This window comes from Fusarium keratoplasticum, chromosome 10 (assembly GCF_025433545.1).
Source record: "Fusarium keratoplasticum isolate Fu6.1 chromosome 10, whole genome shotgun sequence".
NCBI classification, from domain to species: Eukaryota; Fungi; Ascomycota; class Sordariomycetes; order Hypocreales; family Nectriaceae; genus Fusarium; species Fusarium keratoplasticum.
This window is the reverse complement of record NC_070538.1, coordinates 1,907,344-1,927,176: the sequence shown is the minus strand read 5'-3', so window position 1 is coordinate 1,927,176 and position 19,833 is coordinate 1,907,344. Positions and strand designations below refer to the sequence as shown.

General features: G+C 54.4%; 7 protein-coding genes across 7 annotated transcripts; 4 read left to right on the top strand and 3 right to left on the bottom strand.

Moving 5' to 3' along the window:
- Positions 1–797: 797 nt before the first annotated feature.
- On the top strand, positions 798–2,972 carry NCS57_01247400 (uncharacterized protein; the record flags this gene model as incomplete). Its single annotated transcript, XM_053062147.1, has 1 exon — positions 798–2,972. The coding sequence occupies one exon, from the start codon at positions 798–800 to the stop codon at positions 2,970–2,972; it is 2,175 nt and encodes a 724-aa protein (XP_052908675.1).
- Positions 2,973–3,221: 249 nt separating this feature from the next.
- Positions 3,222–4,377, bottom strand: NCS57_01247300 (uncharacterized protein; the record flags this gene model as incomplete). The annotated part of the gene is made up of 3 exons (XM_053062146.1): positions 3,222–3,685; positions 3,736–4,283; positions 4,355–4,377. The coding sequence occupies 3 exons, from the start codon at positions 4,375–4,377 to the stop codon at positions 3,222–3,224; spliced, it is 1,035 nt and encodes a 344-aa protein (XP_052908674.1).
- Positions 4,378–5,010: 633 nt separating this feature from the next.
- Positions 5,011–6,204, top strand: NCS57_01247200 (calmodulin; the record flags this gene model as incomplete). The annotated part of the gene is made up of 7 exons (XM_053062145.1): positions 5,011–5,169; positions 5,359–5,415; positions 5,487–5,502; positions 5,655–5,780; positions 5,837–5,907; positions 5,959–6,100; positions 6,170–6,204. The coding sequence occupies exons 1-7, from the start codon at positions 5,167–5,169 to the stop codon at positions 6,202–6,204; spliced, it is 450 nt and encodes a 149-aa protein (XP_052908673.1). The 5' UTR covers positions 5,011–5,166.
- A 1,551-nt stretch (positions 6,205–7,755) lies between these two features.
- On the top strand, positions 7,756–13,058 carry NCS57_01247100 (Alpha-1,2-Mannosidase; the record flags this gene model as incomplete). Its single annotated transcript, XM_053062144.1, has 6 exons — positions 7,756–8,447; positions 8,499–9,635; positions 10,250–10,510; positions 10,589–10,777; positions 10,834–12,916; positions 12,972–13,058. 6 exons carry the CDS (start codon positions 7,756–7,758, stop codon positions 13,056–13,058), a joined length of 4,449 nt encoding a protein of 1,482 aa, XP_052908672.1.
- A 368-nt stretch (positions 13,059–13,426) lies between these two features.
- NCS57_01247000 (FAD-binding FR-type domain-containing protein) lies at positions 13,427–14,446 on the top strand (the record flags this gene model as incomplete). Its single annotated transcript, XM_053062143.1, has 3 exons — positions 13,427–13,573; positions 13,624–13,710; positions 13,766–14,446. 3 exons carry the CDS (start codon positions 13,427–13,429, stop codon positions 14,444–14,446), a joined length of 915 nt encoding a protein of 304 aa, XP_052908671.1.
- Positions 14,447–14,770: 324 nt separating this feature from the next.
- NCS57_01246900 (uncharacterized protein) lies at positions 14,771–16,055 on the bottom strand (the record flags this gene model as incomplete). Its single annotated transcript, XM_053062142.1, has 2 exons — positions 14,771–15,913; positions 15,972–16,055. The coding sequence occupies 2 exons, from the start codon at positions 16,053–16,055 to the stop codon at positions 14,771–14,773; spliced, it is 1,227 nt and encodes a 408-aa protein (XP_052908670.1).
- Positions 16,056–17,930: 1,875 nt separating this feature from the next.
- On the bottom strand, positions 17,931–19,364 carry NCS57_01246800 (uncharacterized protein; the record flags this gene model as incomplete). The annotated part of the gene is made up of 1 exon (XM_053062141.1): positions 17,931–19,364. The coding sequence occupies one exon, from the start codon at positions 19,362–19,364 to the stop codon at positions 17,931–17,933; it is 1,434 nt and encodes a 477-aa protein (XP_052908669.1).
- Positions 19,365–19,833: the final 469 nt, after the last annotated feature.

The following is a 19,833-nucleotide window of genomic DNA, read 5'->3' as shown; positions in this document are numbered from 1 at the left end:
AGAGGTTGATTGAGAGGCGTGGGAGATTCCGATGGTTGGTATCGTGTGGGGTGGTTGAGTGGTGAACGGAGGATGTCGATGTTCGGTAGAAGAAATGAGGCCATAACCTGATTGGAGCCGGAAGCAGAGCATGACTCAGCACAGCTTTCAGCGTTCCCGTTGGTGGGCACGTGCTAGCGCGACCCATGCATCCATTACCGCGAGCGAGGTCACTGATGCGCGAATCAAAAAAGTCTTGTAGCTCCGGGTAGATATGGATATCCATGCCGAATTCTTCGACGTTGCGAACTTCTATGCTTTTGCTGCTACGACCTTTACATGACCCAATGCGGTGATGTGAATCCAACTGGAGCTGGTGAACCCGACTACCGGCTATGTATCGAATGCTGAAGCGCATTCAACGCTTCCCGGATGCACCGACACCAGCACGAATTTCGTCCGTCTCAAGCCCCCGGTCTTTGAGTATCGCCGTTCGACTCCGATCCCGGTGCCCGGCTCTCGTACCCCTATTAGCGACACCAAGCTTCCCAAATTGCATCACATGTTCTTCGACTGCTGAGAATGCAATAACGCAGAGGAGATGGAGGTCGACAACGTCTGGGTCGCCGAGAATACGCCTTGAGGATGGAGCATTGGGGTCACGCGAGGCGAGAGTACCTACGCCTTTGGGTATACGGCTTCGTGGGAGCGGAAACTTGAATCTGTCTGCGCACAACCCTGTGCTGGACGAGGTATCTGACTGGGAGCGTCGAATCGTAACAACTCGTCACAGTCAGGGAGACAAAGGCGTATGGGAGATGTTCAAGGAGCTCCGAAAGGCCGGAGAGGTGCACGTTATAGCTGAACCTCGAGCAGAGTTTCTGCGTGATAATATTTTGAAAGCAGCGTTAACAGACGCAGATCGAATGGAGGAACTCTTCGCATTTGCTGAACAGCTTCGCGACGAATACGACTTCAATTGGCCTGAACTGTACATGAAGGTGGTTCACTTTTACCTCAGCCAGAGCGACTATGACGCTGCATCTCGTTGGCACCTGAAGCTGATGCCGGGCTTTCGTCCTGACCTGGATAGCTTCGGTGCTCTCCTGACCAGCTTTGTCATTGATTTCTCTCCCGAGATTCAGAGAACCCTGACGAGGATGTATATCTTCAGTCCATTTCGTGAGCTGTACGACTACGTTGTACCGGCTCTCTTTGATTCGGGTCAATCTCATCCGGCTCGAGTCTGGAGGAAAAGGTTCATTCTTTTCAACGACCATCCAACGTCGTCAAAGTCAAAGCCATTCCTCAGCTTTGCTTCACGATACTTTCCCACAATTGGTCTTGCTCAAGAGGAGCTGAAACTCCTTGGACCAGATGGTAGCGATCAAGGCGCCCTGGCAGATTCGACACCCAAGGACTCCCAAGCAGACCAACCCAAGGGCATATACAGCGACAAGTTCACGGCTCGATGGTTTGCAAGCTCATGGACTTCTTCAGAGTTTGCAATCAACCTCATGCACAAGCTTGGCTTGCGAACCATCGGGCCACTCTCACTGCAGTCTGTTGCCCTTCGAGAAGACGACGCTCGTGGCGTATTAGACCGCCTCACCCAGCTTCAGAAGCTGAGGATTGCCATTGCCCCCAAACTTTACTGCAAAGCCATCGTGTCCTTTGCTCAAGGAGGTAATGATGACTTGCTCAGGGATCTGTTACATTGTGACATTCACCCAGATGAATTCGACGACCCAGAAACACGGCAATTGCTGCTTGCGGCCGCTGCTCGACAGCAGGATCGGGGGCGAGAGCGGCTTCTTCAAGAAGTGGACGCTTTGGAGGTTTTCACGTCTCAGCAAAGATATTCTCATGCAAAACAGCTCAACAATCATCTCCGCGCAATGCTGGACAGGGAGGACCTCCACAAAGTGAGGTTGGTCCTTGATGAGATGGACACATCCCATGTTAGTCTGTGGCAAAAAAACTCGGCCGCGCTGCTACACCGAGTTTTCAAGGATATCTGGTACCACCCAAAGACCAGCAAACAAAAGTTTTACGGGCTCCAGGGAGATCCCCAACTTGACAGGGCCATCAACCTTGCCTTGCGGGTAGCACGCCACGATGTCGCTATCCCTATCAGGTACTGGCAGATGCTTCTTTACAACCTGGGGCGTCTCGGCCGCTTCAGTGAGCTCGAGGAGCTGAGCTATGAGATCTGCGAACTATACAACCCCGAGTATGGAGGCCTGATCCCAGTTCACTGGAGAGACCTGCCCCCTAAACCGGGCGTAATACAAAACAAGGAATCTGAGAAGACGGAGTTGTTGCTAGACCCCTCAGTCGAAGAACCGCAGAAAGGCAAACGAAGCCATTTCCCTGAAGAGTTTTGGAGAGCTGAGATGGGCCTCACAGAGGAAGAGCTCAAGGGCGACAAGTCCGAGCCGGACGAGAACACTTATGACGGCTGGCAAAAACGGGCCAAGAAGGTGAAAAAGGTGTTTCGCATACCGGCCGATCTACCCTTTACACACAGACAGCACCCAGTGCAAAAGATCTTTGACAACAGCCTCCAGCGCGCAATCCTGAGATGGGGTTTCGACAAGACGTTGGCTCAGGCGCCGACGACACTGTCCCTCATGAAGGTCAAGCAAGCAGGGGCTCAAGACTTTGACCTGGCGTATGGAGTTCGCCTCCTGGCCCTCCTACGTGACAGGGGCGTCTTCATTGATAAGCAGATTGTGCGGAGTGCCATCATCAAGCGCATTGCCGTGGCACATTTACCTGGACGAGCGAGAGCCAGGGCGAGGGACAATCGGGAGCTATCACCCGAGAACATGAAGCGTCTCGTGGATGAGGCATGGGGCTCTGAGATTCTCCCTGGAGTTGCTCAGCTATCGAAAGAGATCGAGAACCAGAAGCCCAAGATGTGGAAGAACTACCCCAGGCTCTTCAAGAAGACCTATGATAAAGATGGAGGTGATGATGAGGAGATATGAAAGGCCAAATAGCCCACACTGTTGGCCATGAAACGCATAATGAAAGCTGAATCTAGCCAGTGTAATATTATTAGACAAAAAAACCGTGACTCCAAGTACATCGGCGACATGACCCTCATGACCTGCTTTACATTGTATTGGTACATCCGTGTAGTAAAAGCTGCCTCCTTGAGCACCCGGATCGCTAAATGACCGCAGAGCGTCGGATGGCAGCGGGTATCCCTGACATTGTCAATCACTAGACGCCTTCTAGCCGTGCTTCTTGGGCTTGATCAGCAGCAGAATGAACATGCCAAAGATGATAAGAATTAGGAGAAGGATGATCTTTCGCTTGGTCGTCCTCCGCTGGTAGCCCGACGCGACCTTGAGTTCCGTCTCGGCAGCCTTGACATCGGTGTTCATACGCTCGACGTTGTAGTCGATGCGGTCGAGCATTGTGCCCTGGTCGATGACCATGGTTTGGAGATCGCGGAACAGGTCTGAGAGCTCAATGATGCCCTGAGCGATGTCCTCGATCTCCCGCTCGCGCTGGGCGATGGCGGCATCATTAGAGTGAAGCACCCTTTGTTGAGTAGCCTGCTGGAGGGTAGTTTGCGAGAATGAGCGGTCGGCATCGGATTCTTGGAGTGAGGGATCGAGATAGCCCGGTTGGGGAGTGCTGGATCTTTCGCCGACAGGGCTGAGAGCACCAAGGCCACCCATGCCGCGAAGCTCTGTGATACAGGGTTAGATCAAGACGAGCCAGAATACGGGTGTAACAAACTCTTTAAATATGCGCTTTGCTTCTTTCTGAAGTTGGCACTTGCTTCTTGAACTCTTGCGGCGAGGGAGATTTGGATATTCTTGGCCATCGTTTCCTCGGCCCTTGTAATGGTATTGGAGTGTTGAGACTCGCGCACCATCTGCTCAATCCGCTGGATACAGCGATGGCAATCATGGAAACCCTTGGTGATATCTTGCGTGAGCCTCTCTATCTGTGCCTCCTCCGCCCTCTTGGCGTCCTCATCGTTGAAGCCGGGTAGCACATGCTTCTGATGTAGCTTCTCGAGGTTCTGACCCTTAGTAGCGATATTGGCGAGCAAGTCTGTGATCTCATCGGAAACATCGGCCCAGCGAGGGGGAAGCAGGTCCATCTCAATCACGGCGTCGCCATCGTCTTCGAATGCGCCGGCCGAGAGAAGGCCGCGACGGTCGTCGTTCGCATAACTGGTGGTGTATGAGTCGGCAAGGGCGCTGCCGGCAGAAGCGCCGGGTCCATATGGTCTCCGCGGGGTGGGATGGTGCGCGTAAGACTGCCGGTAGGAGATGTATCTGATACCCAGAAGAATCAGCTTCCGCCCTGACAGCGAACAATGATGAGTTGACAATGGGAGCCCTCGTACAGGTTAGTGCGGTCTCGCCACATGGCGGACGCAGACGGGGATAGGAACGACCGTCAGAGCGAGCAAGAATGCGAAATTGGATCGAGCAGAGCGAGTTGCCAAGGGAGCGTCATGGGACGGTCAATGAAGGCGTCGTTGTCGTCATGAGCGAGGATCGCGAACCGAGTCGAATGCGGGTTGAGGCTGGTGGTATCTGTAGCTGGCTTTGGCTGGGAGCTGGACTGGAGCATTACGACACAGCATGGAGTCCCATTCGACAGGGGTTTCTGAGGAGTGTCCCTTTCCGTTCTGGGAGATGAGGTACGTACCGACCGACTGTCGCCTGGGTGGCTCACCTCAGACGGGAGCTTCCTTCCATGCAGCGACAGCTGAGGGAACTGCTGAAACGGAAACGAGAGGGAGCCGCACAGTGTTAGCAATCTGGAGGCTCCACACACGCCATCCCCTTCGGCAGTCCCCGCCACTACGGCGCCTCATGTGCCCCTTTCATAGAGCTCCTGCCACTGAACAGGCTCCCTGGAAGCCCCCTCAAGGCCCCTGGGGCACCTCCATCAGAGCCTCCGGACAGTGCAAAACACAGTGCATTCTCTTTCCCCTCTCCAGTTATCCTGTACTTTTTGCCTTAGGTACCTATTATTTCCCCTGACCTTGGACACTCCCCACGAAAGCTCCAAACCCGTGAAGCGAAAAGGTCCGACTTTCTTGGCTCGACAACCCCGCGACCTCAGAACTTGTCCAAGTCATCCTCCTCTCTCGTGCGATCGACACCCACACTTTTACTATCACGTCTTTTGTTATCACCTACGACCAACATGGTGAGTTGCGCTACCCATTCCGCCTGGCTGCGCGACGTAGTCGCCATCCATTGTTGTTTACCGCCTTGTCCCCTCTCCCCTTACTGCCGATGGGCATTGACCCCGCGGCGACTTGATGAGAGGGGCTCACGCTGATGGTTTTGATGCCGTATTTTCGAGACCATGGACTGACGCAAGTTGTCGTTGTAGGCCGACTCCCTCACCGAAGAGCAGGTCTCTGAGTTCAAGGAGGCCTTCTCCCTGTTCGTAAGTTACTCTCCCTGTCGCTCCTCTGAGCGGCCATCTTCTGGCGAGGCTGTCGCTAACCTCTTGCGTAGGACAAGGATGGCGATGGTGAGTGATGCTCCCTCCTGCTCGCAAAGCCCCTCGTCGGCCTCAGCCCGATTCTTTTTCCGAATTACATGATGCATCGAACCTCTATGCGCACACTGCTCTTCAGTCGATGCGAATCGTTTCGAGACGGTAAACTAAACGTTTCGCTCTAGGCCAGATCACCACCAAGGAGCTGGGCACCGTCATGCGCTCCCTCGGCCAGAACCCCTCCGAGTCTGAGCTTCAGGACATGATCAACGAGGTCGACGCCGACAACAACGGCACCATCGACTTCCCTGGTGCGTAGAACTTGACAAGCCTGGGCCGACAAAACAAGACTGACGCTAGTGTCAAGAGTTCCTTACCATGATGGCGCGCAAGATGAAGGACACTGACTCCGAGGAGGAGATCCGTGAGGCTTTCAAGGTTGGTGGGATTATGCTTCGCTGAAGTCTTGATGTGCTAACTCACCGCCAGGTCTTCGATCGTGATAACAACGGCTTCATTTCTGCTGCTGAGCTCCGACACGTTATGACCTCTATCGGCGAGAAGCTTACCGACGACGAGGTTGATGAGATGATCCGGGAGGCTGACCAGGACGGTGATGGCCGAATCGACTGTGAGTCTCTTCCGTCACTGCTGACGAGAAGTTGCCAGCGACGCTTCTCAATACTGACCACGACTATAGACAACGAGTTTGTCCAGCTCATGATGCAAAAATAAACGACCTGCTTGATACCTGAACAACCGAATCCCCAGGCATGCCATTTGCATGCCGACGCTGGCAGCGAGTGCGCATGGTCCTAGGGAACACGGGTACTCTTCTTTATTTAATAGCAAAACTGCAAGCGATTCGGAGGACATCTTCGATAGTTGGGCCAAAGTTGTGAGGAGTGACTAGCTTTCCGTGTTTACTCATGTCTCCACGGCTGTTGTTGTCCCATGGTTTTTTATCTACATGGCTCATGAATCATGACAACAGAGCAATTTTTCCACATGGTCTTTGGTCTTGATTCTTGATGTGATTGTGTGTGTGTCGCCAGGTTGAAATTGTGACACGCTGACGGCTGACATGTGCAGCCAGCCTCATGTTGCAAGACTGTTGAGGCACTCTGGTGAGGGGCGGCGAGCGGTCAGAAAGGCCGTTTTCAGCATGCACTGAGAAGGATGTCTCTCAGCCCTACAGCCCAGCCCACCCAGGCCTTCTCCGATAAGGGGCTCAGCAAATTGGCCGTATCGTCTAGGCCTAGACTTGAGTGCTTATCTCGATGTGCAATACGTCTCGACAACATCCTACGTGGCATTGAATGGCCAGTCACAGGGCGCCGTGTTCATGCTCCTGTTCAGGGGGCCAGATGAGCCCTTTGTTGAGAGGAATCTGGGGCGTCTAGTGGATGGCAGCTCGCAGCGCTCCTTGCTAAAGGGATTTGGCTAGACTCGGAGCAGGTAGCCGGGTCAGCTTACGAGGGACGCTATGCCCACACATGCTCCATGGATGCGAGTCCATGGTGCAAGGGAGGAGCTGGGATTGACCCCACAAGTACGAGTTGATCTCGTGAAGCAGGCTGTAATTACAAGGTATGCGATGGCGTCGGTCGAAGTTGAAGTTGAAGTGATTGCCACTCCAGCTGGTTGGAGGTTGACAACGCGAGCTGAGAGGGAAGAGAAGAAGCATACAGCAGTAGAAGCGTATTCTAGCTGACAACCTGTCCTCCAAATCTGTCCTACACTGCGGCATGGGTGTCTATATTAGGATGGACGCCAAGCAAGGGCAGCATGAGCGAGCATTGATGAATGGCCCTGTCGTATTTCGAAGGCGGCGCATTCCATTGCACGTGTTAGACAGCTCGTCGCAATTTGTGTTCAATAGCCACCAGCCACAGACACTGGCACATCAGACATAGCTGGCGTTGGGCGAGAACAGGCCAGAAGAGGGATGCCTGGGCTGCCCGTCCCTTCCCTTTATACGAGCTCCGGCAGGAAAAGCCGCGAGGTTCAGCCGCTACCAACTTAAGCTGCCTAGGCTCGGTTCGAGTTAGATGAGGCTGATTCTGATTCCCGTCCCTTTGCTCCTAGTCGAGACAGACACATCGCGAAAAAGCCCAAACTTTTCTGACAGCTGCAACGTCTCCGTCCCCGTCCCCGTCCCCGCGCCTCGTCTTCTTCAGCCTTTTCCCGTCTTGGGCCTGCCATGTGAGGTCCTGAATTACGCCTCCCTCTCTCTTGTTGACCCTGCGTCGCCTCTCGGGGGTTTGCCCGTGTAATTACTACAAAATGGTCGGCCCTCTGCGTCGTGGGCGCCTCTGGCTTGGTGTCGCGTGCGTCTGGATCCTGTGCTTTTGGTACCTGTCAAACTCGGGCTCCTTTACTCTATTCGGCGATGAAGATCCTCTCCAGGGCAAAGGTCCCAATGCCTGGACGCGACGGCCTGCAAAGTATCCCATCGCGACCGAGAAGCTGGCCACATTACCCAAGGGCGACGCCAATGTCAAGATCCCCCAGATCCAAGCTGTCCCGCCCACCGAGAACGCCGTCGCCAAGGAGCTTCGACTGACCCGTCTGGCTGCTGTCAAGAAGAGCTTTGAGCACAGCTGGAGTGGCTACTCAAACTACGCGTGGATGCACGATGAAGTGACCCCTCTGACCGGCAAGTCAAAGGATCCTTTTGGTGGATGGGCTGCCACCCTGGTCGACTCTCTCGACACGCTATGGATCATGGACATGAAGGATGAGTTCACAAAGGCTGTCGCCGCAGCAGACGGAATTGACTTTACAAAGAGCTCGATGAATACCATCAACATCTTTGAGACTACTATTCGTTACCTGGGAGGTTTTCTCTCAGCTTATGAACTCAGTGGCAGGACTCATGCCACTCTCTTGAAGAAGGCCATCGAGGTTGGCAACCTGATTATGTGCGCCTTTGATACTCCCAACCACATGCCCGTCACTCGATGGGAGTGGAAGAAGTAAGTTGCCCCTGCTCATGGAGTTTGTTCATCTTCTCACACCTGATTTAGGGCTGCGTATGGACAGCAGCAGTCAGCCTCACGGGAAGCTCTTGTTTCGGAGCTTGGCTCTCTGAGCCTGGAACTCACCAAACTATCTCAGCTCACCAACGACATGAGATATTACGATGCGGTGAAGCGAATTGGTGATCAGTTTGAGTCTACGCAGCTCAACACTCGTCTTCCCGGCATGTGGCCCGTCGTCATTGACGCTTACACGCCTGCCTTCCATGCGGGCACCGACTTCACCCTGGGAGGCATGTCAGACTCACTGTACGAGTATCTGCCCAAGCAGTATCTCCTCCTCAACGGCCAAGTTGACCAGCCGCGGCGACTATATGAGAGCTTCATTCCCGTCGCCATTAAGCATCTGTTCAGGAGGGCACTGACGCCTTGGGAGAAGCCTATCATCATCTCGGGTGACTACCAGGTTACAGATCTGCCTGGCGAACAGCCCAAGTATAGCTCAGTCCCCCGAGGCCAGCACCTGACCTGTTTTGCTGGAGGCATGGTGGCAATGGCTAGTCGTATCTTTAACCGCCCAGCCGATCTCGAGATTGCCACTCAGCTCACAGAAGGCTGCGTCTGGTCTTACCATGCTACGCAGACTGGACTTGGCCCTGAAATCTTCCACTTTATCCCATGCGGAAATGCCGATACACCAGCGACCAACGACTGTGTCTGGAGTGAGGAGAGATGGCTCAAGGCCGTTGAGGAGCAACATGCCTCTGAATTCAACCCCCCACCGATGAGAGCATCAGAGTGGAAGAAGCCTACCGTCGAGGATATCGTCAAGAAGCACAACATCCCCAAGGGAATGACGGGGGTGACTGACGGGCGATACATCCTCAGACCGGAGGCGATCGAGTCCATCTTCATCATGTACCGAATTACCGGTGACTCGAGCTGGATGGACAAGGCGTGGACCATGTTCGAGACGATTGAGAAGGTCACGCGAACAGATATTGCGGCATCGGCGGTGGACGATGTGACCAAGACGGAACCGGTCAAGATGGACAGCATGGAGAGTTTCTGGCTGGCCGAGACGCTCAAGTATTTCTACCTCATCTTTAGCGAGTTCGACGTAATCAGCCTGGACAAGTGGGTGCTGAACACGGAAGCACACCCGCTGAGCCGCCCAGATGTACAGTAGGCAGCGAGGAGACATGAATATCAGGAGGAGGAACATGAGTTGGGATGGATAATGAGAGGCATTGGGTTTGAGGGGAAGATGGAAACGGCCGAGATCCTGTAACAGTGGGCTTGGCGTGTAATTTAGTCTTTCTTATTCTTGTCGAAATTATGCGGTCATGAGCCATGGCATTGATTCTATTTGAGCCTTTCTATTTGACCCTATGCCCTATTCAATATGAATATTTTATTCATCGATCCGTCTTGATACCTTCATTAAGCTCATTGCGGATGACTAACAGAGGTACGTCGCCAAGGGGTTCAGGCTCGGGGGCAGTGGAGCCCGTGCCCGTGCCCCACGTTGAAAGGTGTCCGCCGCCGCAACTGGAACGCAAGCAGAAGCACAGCACAGCAGCACACACCGTCACTGACCCGTGACGGCGCAACCTACCTTGCCCTCTTTTTAAACAGCTGCCTTGAGCCAACAGCAAGGCTGCAAATAACTACCTCGTCCGCTATCCTCTTGTCGTCCTGCTCAAGGCTTCATCTGGATATTTGCTTCCTGCTGGACCTGATTGAGCTTTTGGCCACCTCCGCTACTTCTCGAACCGCTCTCTCGACCCCTGGATAAGCATCGACAAGACGGCCCAACCGCTGGGTCGTTCTCCTCAAGATGAGTTCCCGTACGGCGCCGACGTCCCTGCTCTACGAGCCATCCCCCCGCGACTTGACCGGACAAGGACTTACTTTGTGTTTCTACCTGGCGCAGTGAAACAGTTCATTCGAAACGTGCGTGCGGCCAAGACCATTGCCGACGAGCGAGCTGTCATCCAGAAGGAGAGCGCTGCAATCCGCGCCAGCTTCAGAGAGGAGAGCCATGACCATAACATTCGGTGGGTGCTGTGTGCGGCCTGGAGGACTGCCGGCTAGCAATGCTATCCTGGACCGTTGTAGTGCTGACTCTGGGATAGTCGGAACAATGTCGCAAAGCTGCTCTACCTCTTCACCCTCGGAGAGCGAACCCACTTTGGACAGATCGAATGTCTGAAGCTCCTGGCCTCGCCTCGATTCGCCGATAAGCGCCTAGGACATCTTGCTACTAGTTTGCTGTTGGATGAGAACCAGGAGGTTCTGACGCTTGTCACCAACTCACTCAAGAAGTAGGCCCATGCCGTAACCCCTGATGTAGCCAACTGGCTGCTAACCTCTGGCCCAGCGACCTCGGACACTCCAATCAATATGTTGTTGGCCTCGCGCTCTGCACGCTGGGAAACATTGCGTCGATCGAGATGTCGAGAGATCTCTTCCCCGAAATCGAAAACCTCATTTCCACCTCCAACCCATACATTCGAAGAAAGGCTGCCCTCTGCGCCATGAGGATATGTCGCAAGGTGCCGGATCTGCAGGAGCACTTCCTCGAGAAGGCGACGCAGCTTCTTGCGGATAGGAACCACGGTGTCCTGCTCTGCGGACTGACCCTGGTGACCAGCCTTTGCGAGGCAGACGAGGAGGAGGGCGGAGAGGAAGGAATCGTTGAGAAGTTCAGATCCTTTGTCCCTGGACTCGTCAGGACTCTCAAGGGCCTCGCGACTTCAGGCTACGCACCCGAGCATGATGTTACTGGCATTACGGATCCCTTCCTGCAGGTCAAGATTCTACACCTCCTGAGGGTTCTGGCTGTGGGCGATGCCGAGACCAGCGAGCAGATCAACGATATCTTAGCACAGGTCGCCACCAACACGGAATCATCCAAGAACGTCGGCAACTCAATTCTCTACGAAGCGGTCCGAACCATCCTCGACATCGAGGCCGACTCTGGTCTGAGGGTACTGGGTGTCAACATCCTGGGCAAGTTCCTTACCAACCGCGACAACAACATCCGATACGTGGCCCTCAACACCCTGATCAAGGTGGTCGCCATCGAGCCCAATGCCGTGCAGAGGCACCGAAATACGATCCTGGAATGTTTGAGAGACCCCGATATCAGCATTCGACGCCGAGCCTTGGACCTGAGCTTTACCTTGATCAACGAGACCAATGTCCGAGTCCTAATCCGGGAGCTATTGGCCTTCCTTGAGGTTGCCGATAATGAGTTTAAGCCGACCATGACTAGCCAGATTGGCATTGCTGCTGACAAGTTTGCGCCCAACAAGCGATGGCACTTTGACACAATGCTTCGTGTCTTGTCGCTGGCCGGCAACTATGTCAAGGAGCAGATCCTCTCGTCGTTTGTCCGTCTGGTCGCCACTACCCCTGAGCTCCAGACTTATGCGGTGCAAAAACTGTACATCAACCTCAAGAAGGACATTACCCAGGAGAGTCTGACACAGGCTGGCGCCTGGTGCATCGGCGAGTACGCGGATGTCCTCCTCAAGGGTGGACAGTATGAGGAGGAGGAGCTTGTTCAGGAGGTCAAGGAGCACGAGGTTGTCGACCTGTTCTCCCTGATTCTGAACAGCGCCTATGCCACGCAGGTCTCTACCGAGTACATTGTGACGGCCCTCATGAAGTTGACGACTCGATTCTCCGATGCCGCTCAGATTGAGAAGATTCGACGACTCTTGCAATATCACCAGACAAGTCTTGATGTTGAGATCCAGCAGCGAGTGGTTGAGTACAACAACCTCTTCAGCTTTGACCAGATCCGACGAGGTGTTCTCGAGAAGATGCCCATTCCCCAGATCAAGGAGGAGTCGCGAGTCCTTGGACCTGCGCCCACAAAGAAGAAGGCTGCCAACCGGAAATCACGAGTCATTAAGCCGACGGAACAGGATCTCCTTGATATCATGGACGCGCCAGCTGCCACGCCGTCCAACGCCCCCTCGACGACCAACACTGATCTCCTGGCTGACATTCTTGGCGGCACCACCTCCCCTCCTCCAAGCTCAACCTCACCACCTCCCCAGCAATCCAATGTTTCATCCATTATGGATCTATTTGGTTCTGCTCCTGGATCTTCTACCGCGTCTCCCGCACCCCCTGCATCATCAAGCTTTGACCTCATGTCTGCTGTTCCTTCCTCGACCCCTCAGCCCCAGGCCCCGGCAGCGCCTGCTGGCATCCCCTGCTACGACAACAACGATCTCAACGTGACGTTCCAGATCCAGCGCAACGCCGAAGGTCTCATCCAGGCCACTGCCAAGTTCCGCAACACATCGGGCGCGGCTAGCCTGTCCAACGTGTCGCTGCAGGCTGCCGTTCCCAAGTCCCAGAAGCTGCAGCTTCTGAGCATCTCTTCCTCGGACATTGGACCTGGAGCTGAAGCCTCCCAGATGATGAGGGTGTCTGGAAGCAAGGGGGTAAGTTCTATACAGTTCCTATATCATACTTTGAATATGCTAACAGTCTTTGTAGCCTCTGCGACTCCGTCTGAGGATCGGATATACACACCCTGCTGCCGGACAGGTCATGGAGCAGGTTAACTGGACAGAGCCTGCTTAGAATCTTAAGCATGGAGCTGTCTGTGTATATGAGTTGACGGGCACTGGATGTCGACAAGGTAATGTGGCTCGCGGGGGCCATGACTTATAGGAGCTGGAGCTTTGGGGGGGAGATAGAATCCTAAAACGGACGGTAAAGCATCAATTCTTGTTCATTGCAACAAAATTTCAATAATTAAACTCGTTTGAAATGTCGAGCACTGTTGATATTAAGAGACTAGCGTCTTTGGTGTTACTTGCCTTACTCAGCTTGACGATCTATTGGCTTTGGAGTCTATGGCTTGTGAACCCCCACAGTGAATGACACAAGACTGCATACAGACCAATTATTGTTGTTTGAACAACTATCACTTGAGACAACTTCTACTTATGCCTTTTAAGATACCGCTGTCGTATAGACGAGTGCTTTCTTTGTATCAAAGTTCAACGATTCGCCCAGCCAAGTCCTTCGTGGTAGCCATGTCGACCAACCGGACTACTCATCTCGAGCGAACGGCCCAAGAGCCTCGCGATGAGGTTGGTATGCCCGCTGCAATGGAGACTGAATGCTTACACGTGGTTGGCAGAGCCTTCTGCCTGTGAAACTCAGTAAGATAGAGCAGGCCAATGAGGCAATCCGGTCGTTCCGTCTACTACTCCCTCGACCGGTCAAGGTACGTTAAAGTCAAGCATGGGATACCCATGAAGAACGTCGCTTATGGTGTGCAGTTCTCTGCCGGCCAGTGGCTCGACACATACGTCCCCGGCGTCGACAAGCCAGGTGGCTTCACCATCACGTCCCGGCCATCAAACGCCTCCTCCGCAGACGAGCCGTACTTTGACCTTGCTGTGCAGGCGTCTCCCGAGAACCCGCCCGCCGCATGGCTGTGGCAGCCGCCATCTGAAATCCTAGGCTCGACGCTCCAGGTTAGGGTTGGGGGGAGCTTTGTCTTTCCACCGCAGGATGTGCCGATGGGTGGGATACGTCGTGTAGTGTTTGTTGCCGGGGGTGTTGGCATTAACCCGCTTGTTAGCATGATAGGACATATCGCTGATGGAGGACATGATGTTGATGTGAGGGTTCTGTATGCTAGCAAGGTGCCTAAAGGAGGACTCAAGGAGGTTATCTTCTTGGAGAGGATTGCGGGCTGGTTTGCTCAAGGGAAGCTTAGGGGTGATCTAAAGGTCTTTGCAACGGGAGGAGTGACCGAGGGAGCGAACAGCACTGGGTTTGAGGTGTTGACAAGACGGTTTAATGTTGAAGATATTAGAAAGGCGGTGGGAGACAGAACGGATGAGGGACTGGTGTATGTGTGTGGACCTCAGGGAATGACGGATGAGCTTGTTGAAGGCCTCACAGGAGAGGGAGGACTTGAAAAGAGACGAGTCCTGGTTGAGAAATGGTGGTAGAGTTGAGATCCCAAAGGGGATGAAGTCGTTTACATCGTGTCAAGGGTAACTCGAAATATCAAAATGGAAGCTATCCGTAAAAGGCAACATATTAAACACCAAGAGAAGCCGAGATCAGACGAGACAAGACGAGACAAGACGAGACAAGACGAGACAATCTGCCCAGACTATGGCTACTGATTTTATTGCGCCGTGGTATCGTATCAAAACCAATCTATTCACCAATATGCATGCGTGCACCAGCCCAGCCCAAGTCCAGCCCAGCCCAGCTCAATGCATCCGTATAGTTGACCCAAAGCCCCCATTTCCTCGCCCCCCGTCCTCCTAGGAGAAGAGATCCTCGGCCTTCTGCCGCTGCTTGGACCTTCCACCGCCAAACAGCTCCTTGCCCGCGTTGCTCCCGCCCAGCTTGGAGGGGAACAGTTCTCGAGCGTTAGCCCCCGCGGCTCCCTTGATGGAGAAGCCCTCGCCGCTGCCTTGCTGGTTCGCCATGCCGCGTATATTAAACGCGCTGCTGCCGCTGGGCTTTGTGGTCGGTACCGAGACGATCTTGGGGCGGTCCTCTTCTCTCAGGCCCGCCGATCCTATGGCTGCCTCGAGGTGGTCCAGGTTTCCTCCGCCAAACTGTTTAATAGACGATTTGACCGGGAACAGCTCCTTGGCGCCGTTGTCTGCTGATCTGCGATCCTTGAGCGCGCGCGCCCTGTGTCTGTTGCCGGAAGAACTGGCTCGCTCGCCCATGAGGTCATCGCCGTCACCGTCGCGAGCCGGCGAAGCAGACCGATCTCGCTGTGGCCTCCGGCCGGAAAAGAGCTCCTTTCCTCGGTTCTCGCGGGCATATGAGCGCGGTCGTTCATCTATCAGGTCCGAATCGCGCCTTCTCCGTTCCGGACGGGGCGCGTCGTCGTACATGCTGGCTTCATAAGTCTCTACCTCGTCGTCCGAGTTTCGTCTCCGTCTACCGCCACCGTTCCTATGATAATCACCATCGCGGTCCCTATACCTGGAACGGTTCTCCTGGTTGCGTCTGCGCCGCTCTTCGGGGTCGTGCTCCGGGTGGAGGAGGTAGTATCGACTTCGGAGGGCGGCGCCGGCCTGCTTCCTGTCGCTCACGACGGCGAAGCGGACTTGGAGAGAAATCTCTGGCTTGCCCTCAAAGGGCTTCGCGGGGAGGGATTCGCCGATGGCCAGGGCAGTCGCGTCGGCCACGGGGACGGAGCTCAGCGCGACAATGGCGTCGCGCGCCGTGGGCTCGGAGGGGAAGAGGAGGTTGGCGGACGAGTCGTCGATCCATTCGACCCTGTCGACGTCGCCGAAATGGGCCTTGACGTAGGCTTTGATGTCCGAGGTGTGCAGGGTGTCGACGCCCCGGATGTGAATCTTGTTGGGGATCAGGATCTTGGAGTCGTCGGTCGTGGCGGGCTCATCGTCGGCGACCTCACCAGGCTCTTCTGGTTCGTCGGGCTGCTGATGATGGGGGTCAATTCCGATTGTCGCGGAGGGAGGCAGAGCGGTTCGGTCTTACCAGGATGTCATCGCGACCGAGATCGGCAACGGGCGCGTCGGGGGCCGTGTCGACGGCGTCGTCCATCTCGATATCGAGATCCATGGTGGTGAGGCTGCGTGTGGATGTAGAGAGCGCGGAAGAGGAGCGAGTTGCGATTTGTGGTTGAAAAGAGGAGAGATGAACAAGTTAGAAGAGCATTGATGAGTTTCGCTCTGCCGTGATTAAATGTCGAGAGCAAATCTATTACACAGGCTGTGATTCAAGATGGAAGAAGGATGTGAAAAAGGCCAAGGTTGAGGCTGATGTCCCGTTTGGAGGTTGTCCCAAATGGGCCGATCGGAGTAAGAGCCCGGCTTCTCCGCCGCTAAGCTTCCAGGCGCCCTCCGCGCTGTAGGTACCCGCTGAGCCGCTACAACTTGGGACGTCCAAACCGTTCATACTCTAGCATCGCAAACAAACACTTCCCATTGGATCCAATGCCATGCCGTTGACGATCAAAAGATGGGATGAAAAAACCGGTTCTTGGCTTTTCAAAGATCGCCTCAACACCCTGGTCAACGTTTGTAGAGTGCAGACTGCCTTGTGACGATGCCCTCACAGGGATGCCACGTTGATCTCAGCCTCATCGTCTCTGGCTGCATGAAACAACGACAAGGCTCCCTCCCCATCTTACAAGGTTGTAGGACTTTGAACGGTTGAATTGCAGTTTGGCATGATGGGTTATTGCATATGGTGACTCGTCAGCAAACAAACTAGGCTTGATCCCGAACCAGCAAGTAATGAGTGTGAAGAGTCACCATGTCTCTCCCTTCATGGCCAGATATCATCCCCTTGAGCATACATATCTGCAGCCACACGTGACGACAAAGATTATCTAGGCGCCTCAGATGTCCAGGGCCTATCTGACATGAACGACACGCCGCGGTGTCTGGATATATTGGCATAGCCCTAATGCAAACAAACAAACATAGTGCACGCAGGTAATGTTTACGCCCGACGTCATGGCCGAGAGCAACTTCATGCCGGCAGATCCAATACAAACGGCCATAAGGCGGTCTGGGACATCAACGAAACGGGATGCCCATCCGGCTCTCCGGAACCGAGATAAGCAACACGGCAGTTTGATTAGAGTTCTTGGGTACAAAGAGACCCTGTCCAGCCTGTATACGCGACTCAAAGCCATGACCGCCTCTGTTTGAGGCTCACCGACCCCCACCACCGTGATAGGGCCCGTTTGACGGGCGGGCGGCATGGGAAAATCTCACCTTGACCCTCATGCCGCCTCAGAAAAAAAAGATCTAATCGGCCCAATGAGGCCCATTCCTGCGGTGCAGGGGTTCTATCTGACACCGGTGGCTGAGTGGAAGCGATACCACCCGGGGGCGGTATGGCGTTATCTATTGTCAAAGCATCTCAGTCAAGCTGTGTTGTTGTCGCTGTGGTGAGAGGAAACAAAGGAGACCAATATCATCCCAACACATGTCTTGGACCCGGGCAGATACACCGTCATCTCTCGTGTCATCACCAGCGAGGCTCTGCTTGTGAAACATGAAGCCCCTCGTGGCAAAATCGTTATCGTATCGTAGGTAGCAAGTAAGGGCTCAAACATGAGGAATCCTCTTCTTCCTATGTGTACATGTACAAGTATCGGGATGGATATTCCAACCTCTTTTCGTCTATGCTTCTAACCAAATCCAAATCCAAAAAAAAAACCAAATCCCTTTATTCCCAAGTCATACCATCCCGAAAAAGAGCGAGCCTTTCTTTTGTTTCAAAAGACGGGCCAGTGCAGTGCCCGAGGTATCTCAATAGTAGTTTCCCAAAAGTGTCTGAACGCCCCAATTATATGCCCAGTGCAGAGAAAACCAGTCGCTTTCATAATCCCTTGGTGTCCCTTTTCTAATGCCCGTGAGTGAAATCGCAAAATGGTGGTGTTTAGTTGTTGGTGCCGTGCTCTCGTCCCGATCCCTCCTCATCCTATCGCGCAGTCTCGACTCCGCGTCGCATCTCTAGTCGGGACGACTTGCACGTCCGTGGCAGTTTCGTGAGGGGTCCTTCTGTGTCGTCCAGGCTTGATGAGCATGACACTTCAGACATGCTACGCTTCAGCCCTTTGAAGGCTCCAACGATGTTGCCGGCAGGGGGTGACTCGTCACCCCCCTCGTCACCATAGTGATCTCTGGATGATGGGTCTTGGTCGTCCTTCTGGTCGAGCACGACGTCGTGCTCCCATGCAGATTCAAGCCCCTCGAGGTAGATGGGCGATCGCTTCAGGAAGTTCCACGACAGGGTGTCGTGCTCCATGGCAATGTACAACGAATCCATCTTGCCACTTACGTCGAGGACGGCACAGTGTTGTCGAAGGAAGGCCCTGTCGTATTGACCGTGGATGAAAGAGGGTTCCAGTTGTCGAAGCATGGGCAAGCCTTGAAGACGCTCGGCATCGCACAGCTTTGCTTGCAGAGGCATCCACGGCCGGCCTTTGAGCAGAGATTGAAAGGCCCGCGAAACGGCGGTTGTGAAGGCGTGGGCATCGTCACCTTCCACTGCGATCATTCGGTGTAAGCCACGGGAGAGACATCTCTTATATGAGGTGGTGTCCTTTTCAAATGGAAATGGTTGTTCTCTGGAGGGCATCAGGGAGACATGGATGGTCCATGGTCTCAGGGGTCCAATAGCTGGGGATCGAAAAGTCTGGTTAGGTTGTGGGGGGTTGATAGTTTGTTGGTGAGTGTTGGTAGTTGTTGGCGATAGGTGTAAGGGTTCAAAAGGTGTGTCGGCAGAGTCAATATCTTGGGGCGGTGATAGTAAGGGCTCAGCACTTTCCAGCTTCTCGATTCTCTCCTCCATCATTTCGTCGCTATCCAGTAATTCCAGCTGACGGTTGACCAACTCGTCCACCTGTATTCCCGTCTTTGTCATCTGCTCGTCATGCGATTGGACGGTTTCCTGCAGCTTCTTCACCGTCTGCTCCAACTGGGAGACAAGCTGCCATGCGGCCGAGGCATTGCGATAGGAGCCCTTGAGTTCAGCTGAAGCTTCCTCCTTGTTCTTCTCAACAGTCTCCTCCAACTCGCTGATGCGAGAGATCAAGCCTGAGAGGCGATCATGGTCGTTCCTGTCCAGGCTCTCTTCGATCTCCCGGACGCGTTGCTTGATGAGTTCAATTTCGGCCTTGTTCTTGATAGGCGAAGGCGCGTCCGCCGAAGGGACATGGAAGCAGGAGAGATGGCCGCAGTGGCATGTGGCACCGGGAAGCGATTTGTTGTGGTCAAAACCCATGCAGCCGCACCGCTGGCCCTTGAGCTCTGGGATCATGAGGATGTAGCGACATTGTCCCTTTGGTAGCTGAGACTCGTCGAGCTGCGGCGTCGAAGCCGGTGGGGGAGAGTGAGAGGGAGGCGGTGACATTGGGGTTCGTCGAACCTAGGCGTCGATGAGAGGGATCGAGGGCGAGATACGTCGTCCATGGAAAGGTCGGCGGCAGTGGGAGCCAGATATGAGATGGAGCACGGAAGGGAAAACCCACAGGGCAGCAGGCGGGCGGCTCTAATCATAAAGCAGGGCGATGTCGAGATTCGAGCCCCAGGGATGCTGGGTTGAGCGATTCCGGCCAACCGTGTTAGCAGAGTACGCGGGCCAGGTCTGCGGGTCGAGGCGACTGAATGTCGAGTCGAGGCGGACAGAGGACGACGGGAACGGCGATTGCGAGCGATTGCGAAATGCTGGGCGAGGTATCTCGCTAGCGGACCCGAAAGGGTGCTGCTGAATGGGATCCACTGCTGCGACGTTATCATCCGCTCTCGCCATCAACGTCGACGGGCAACCCACGAATCCCAGACCGGTTGCGCCCGCTGGCTGGCTGATGGCATCACAACTC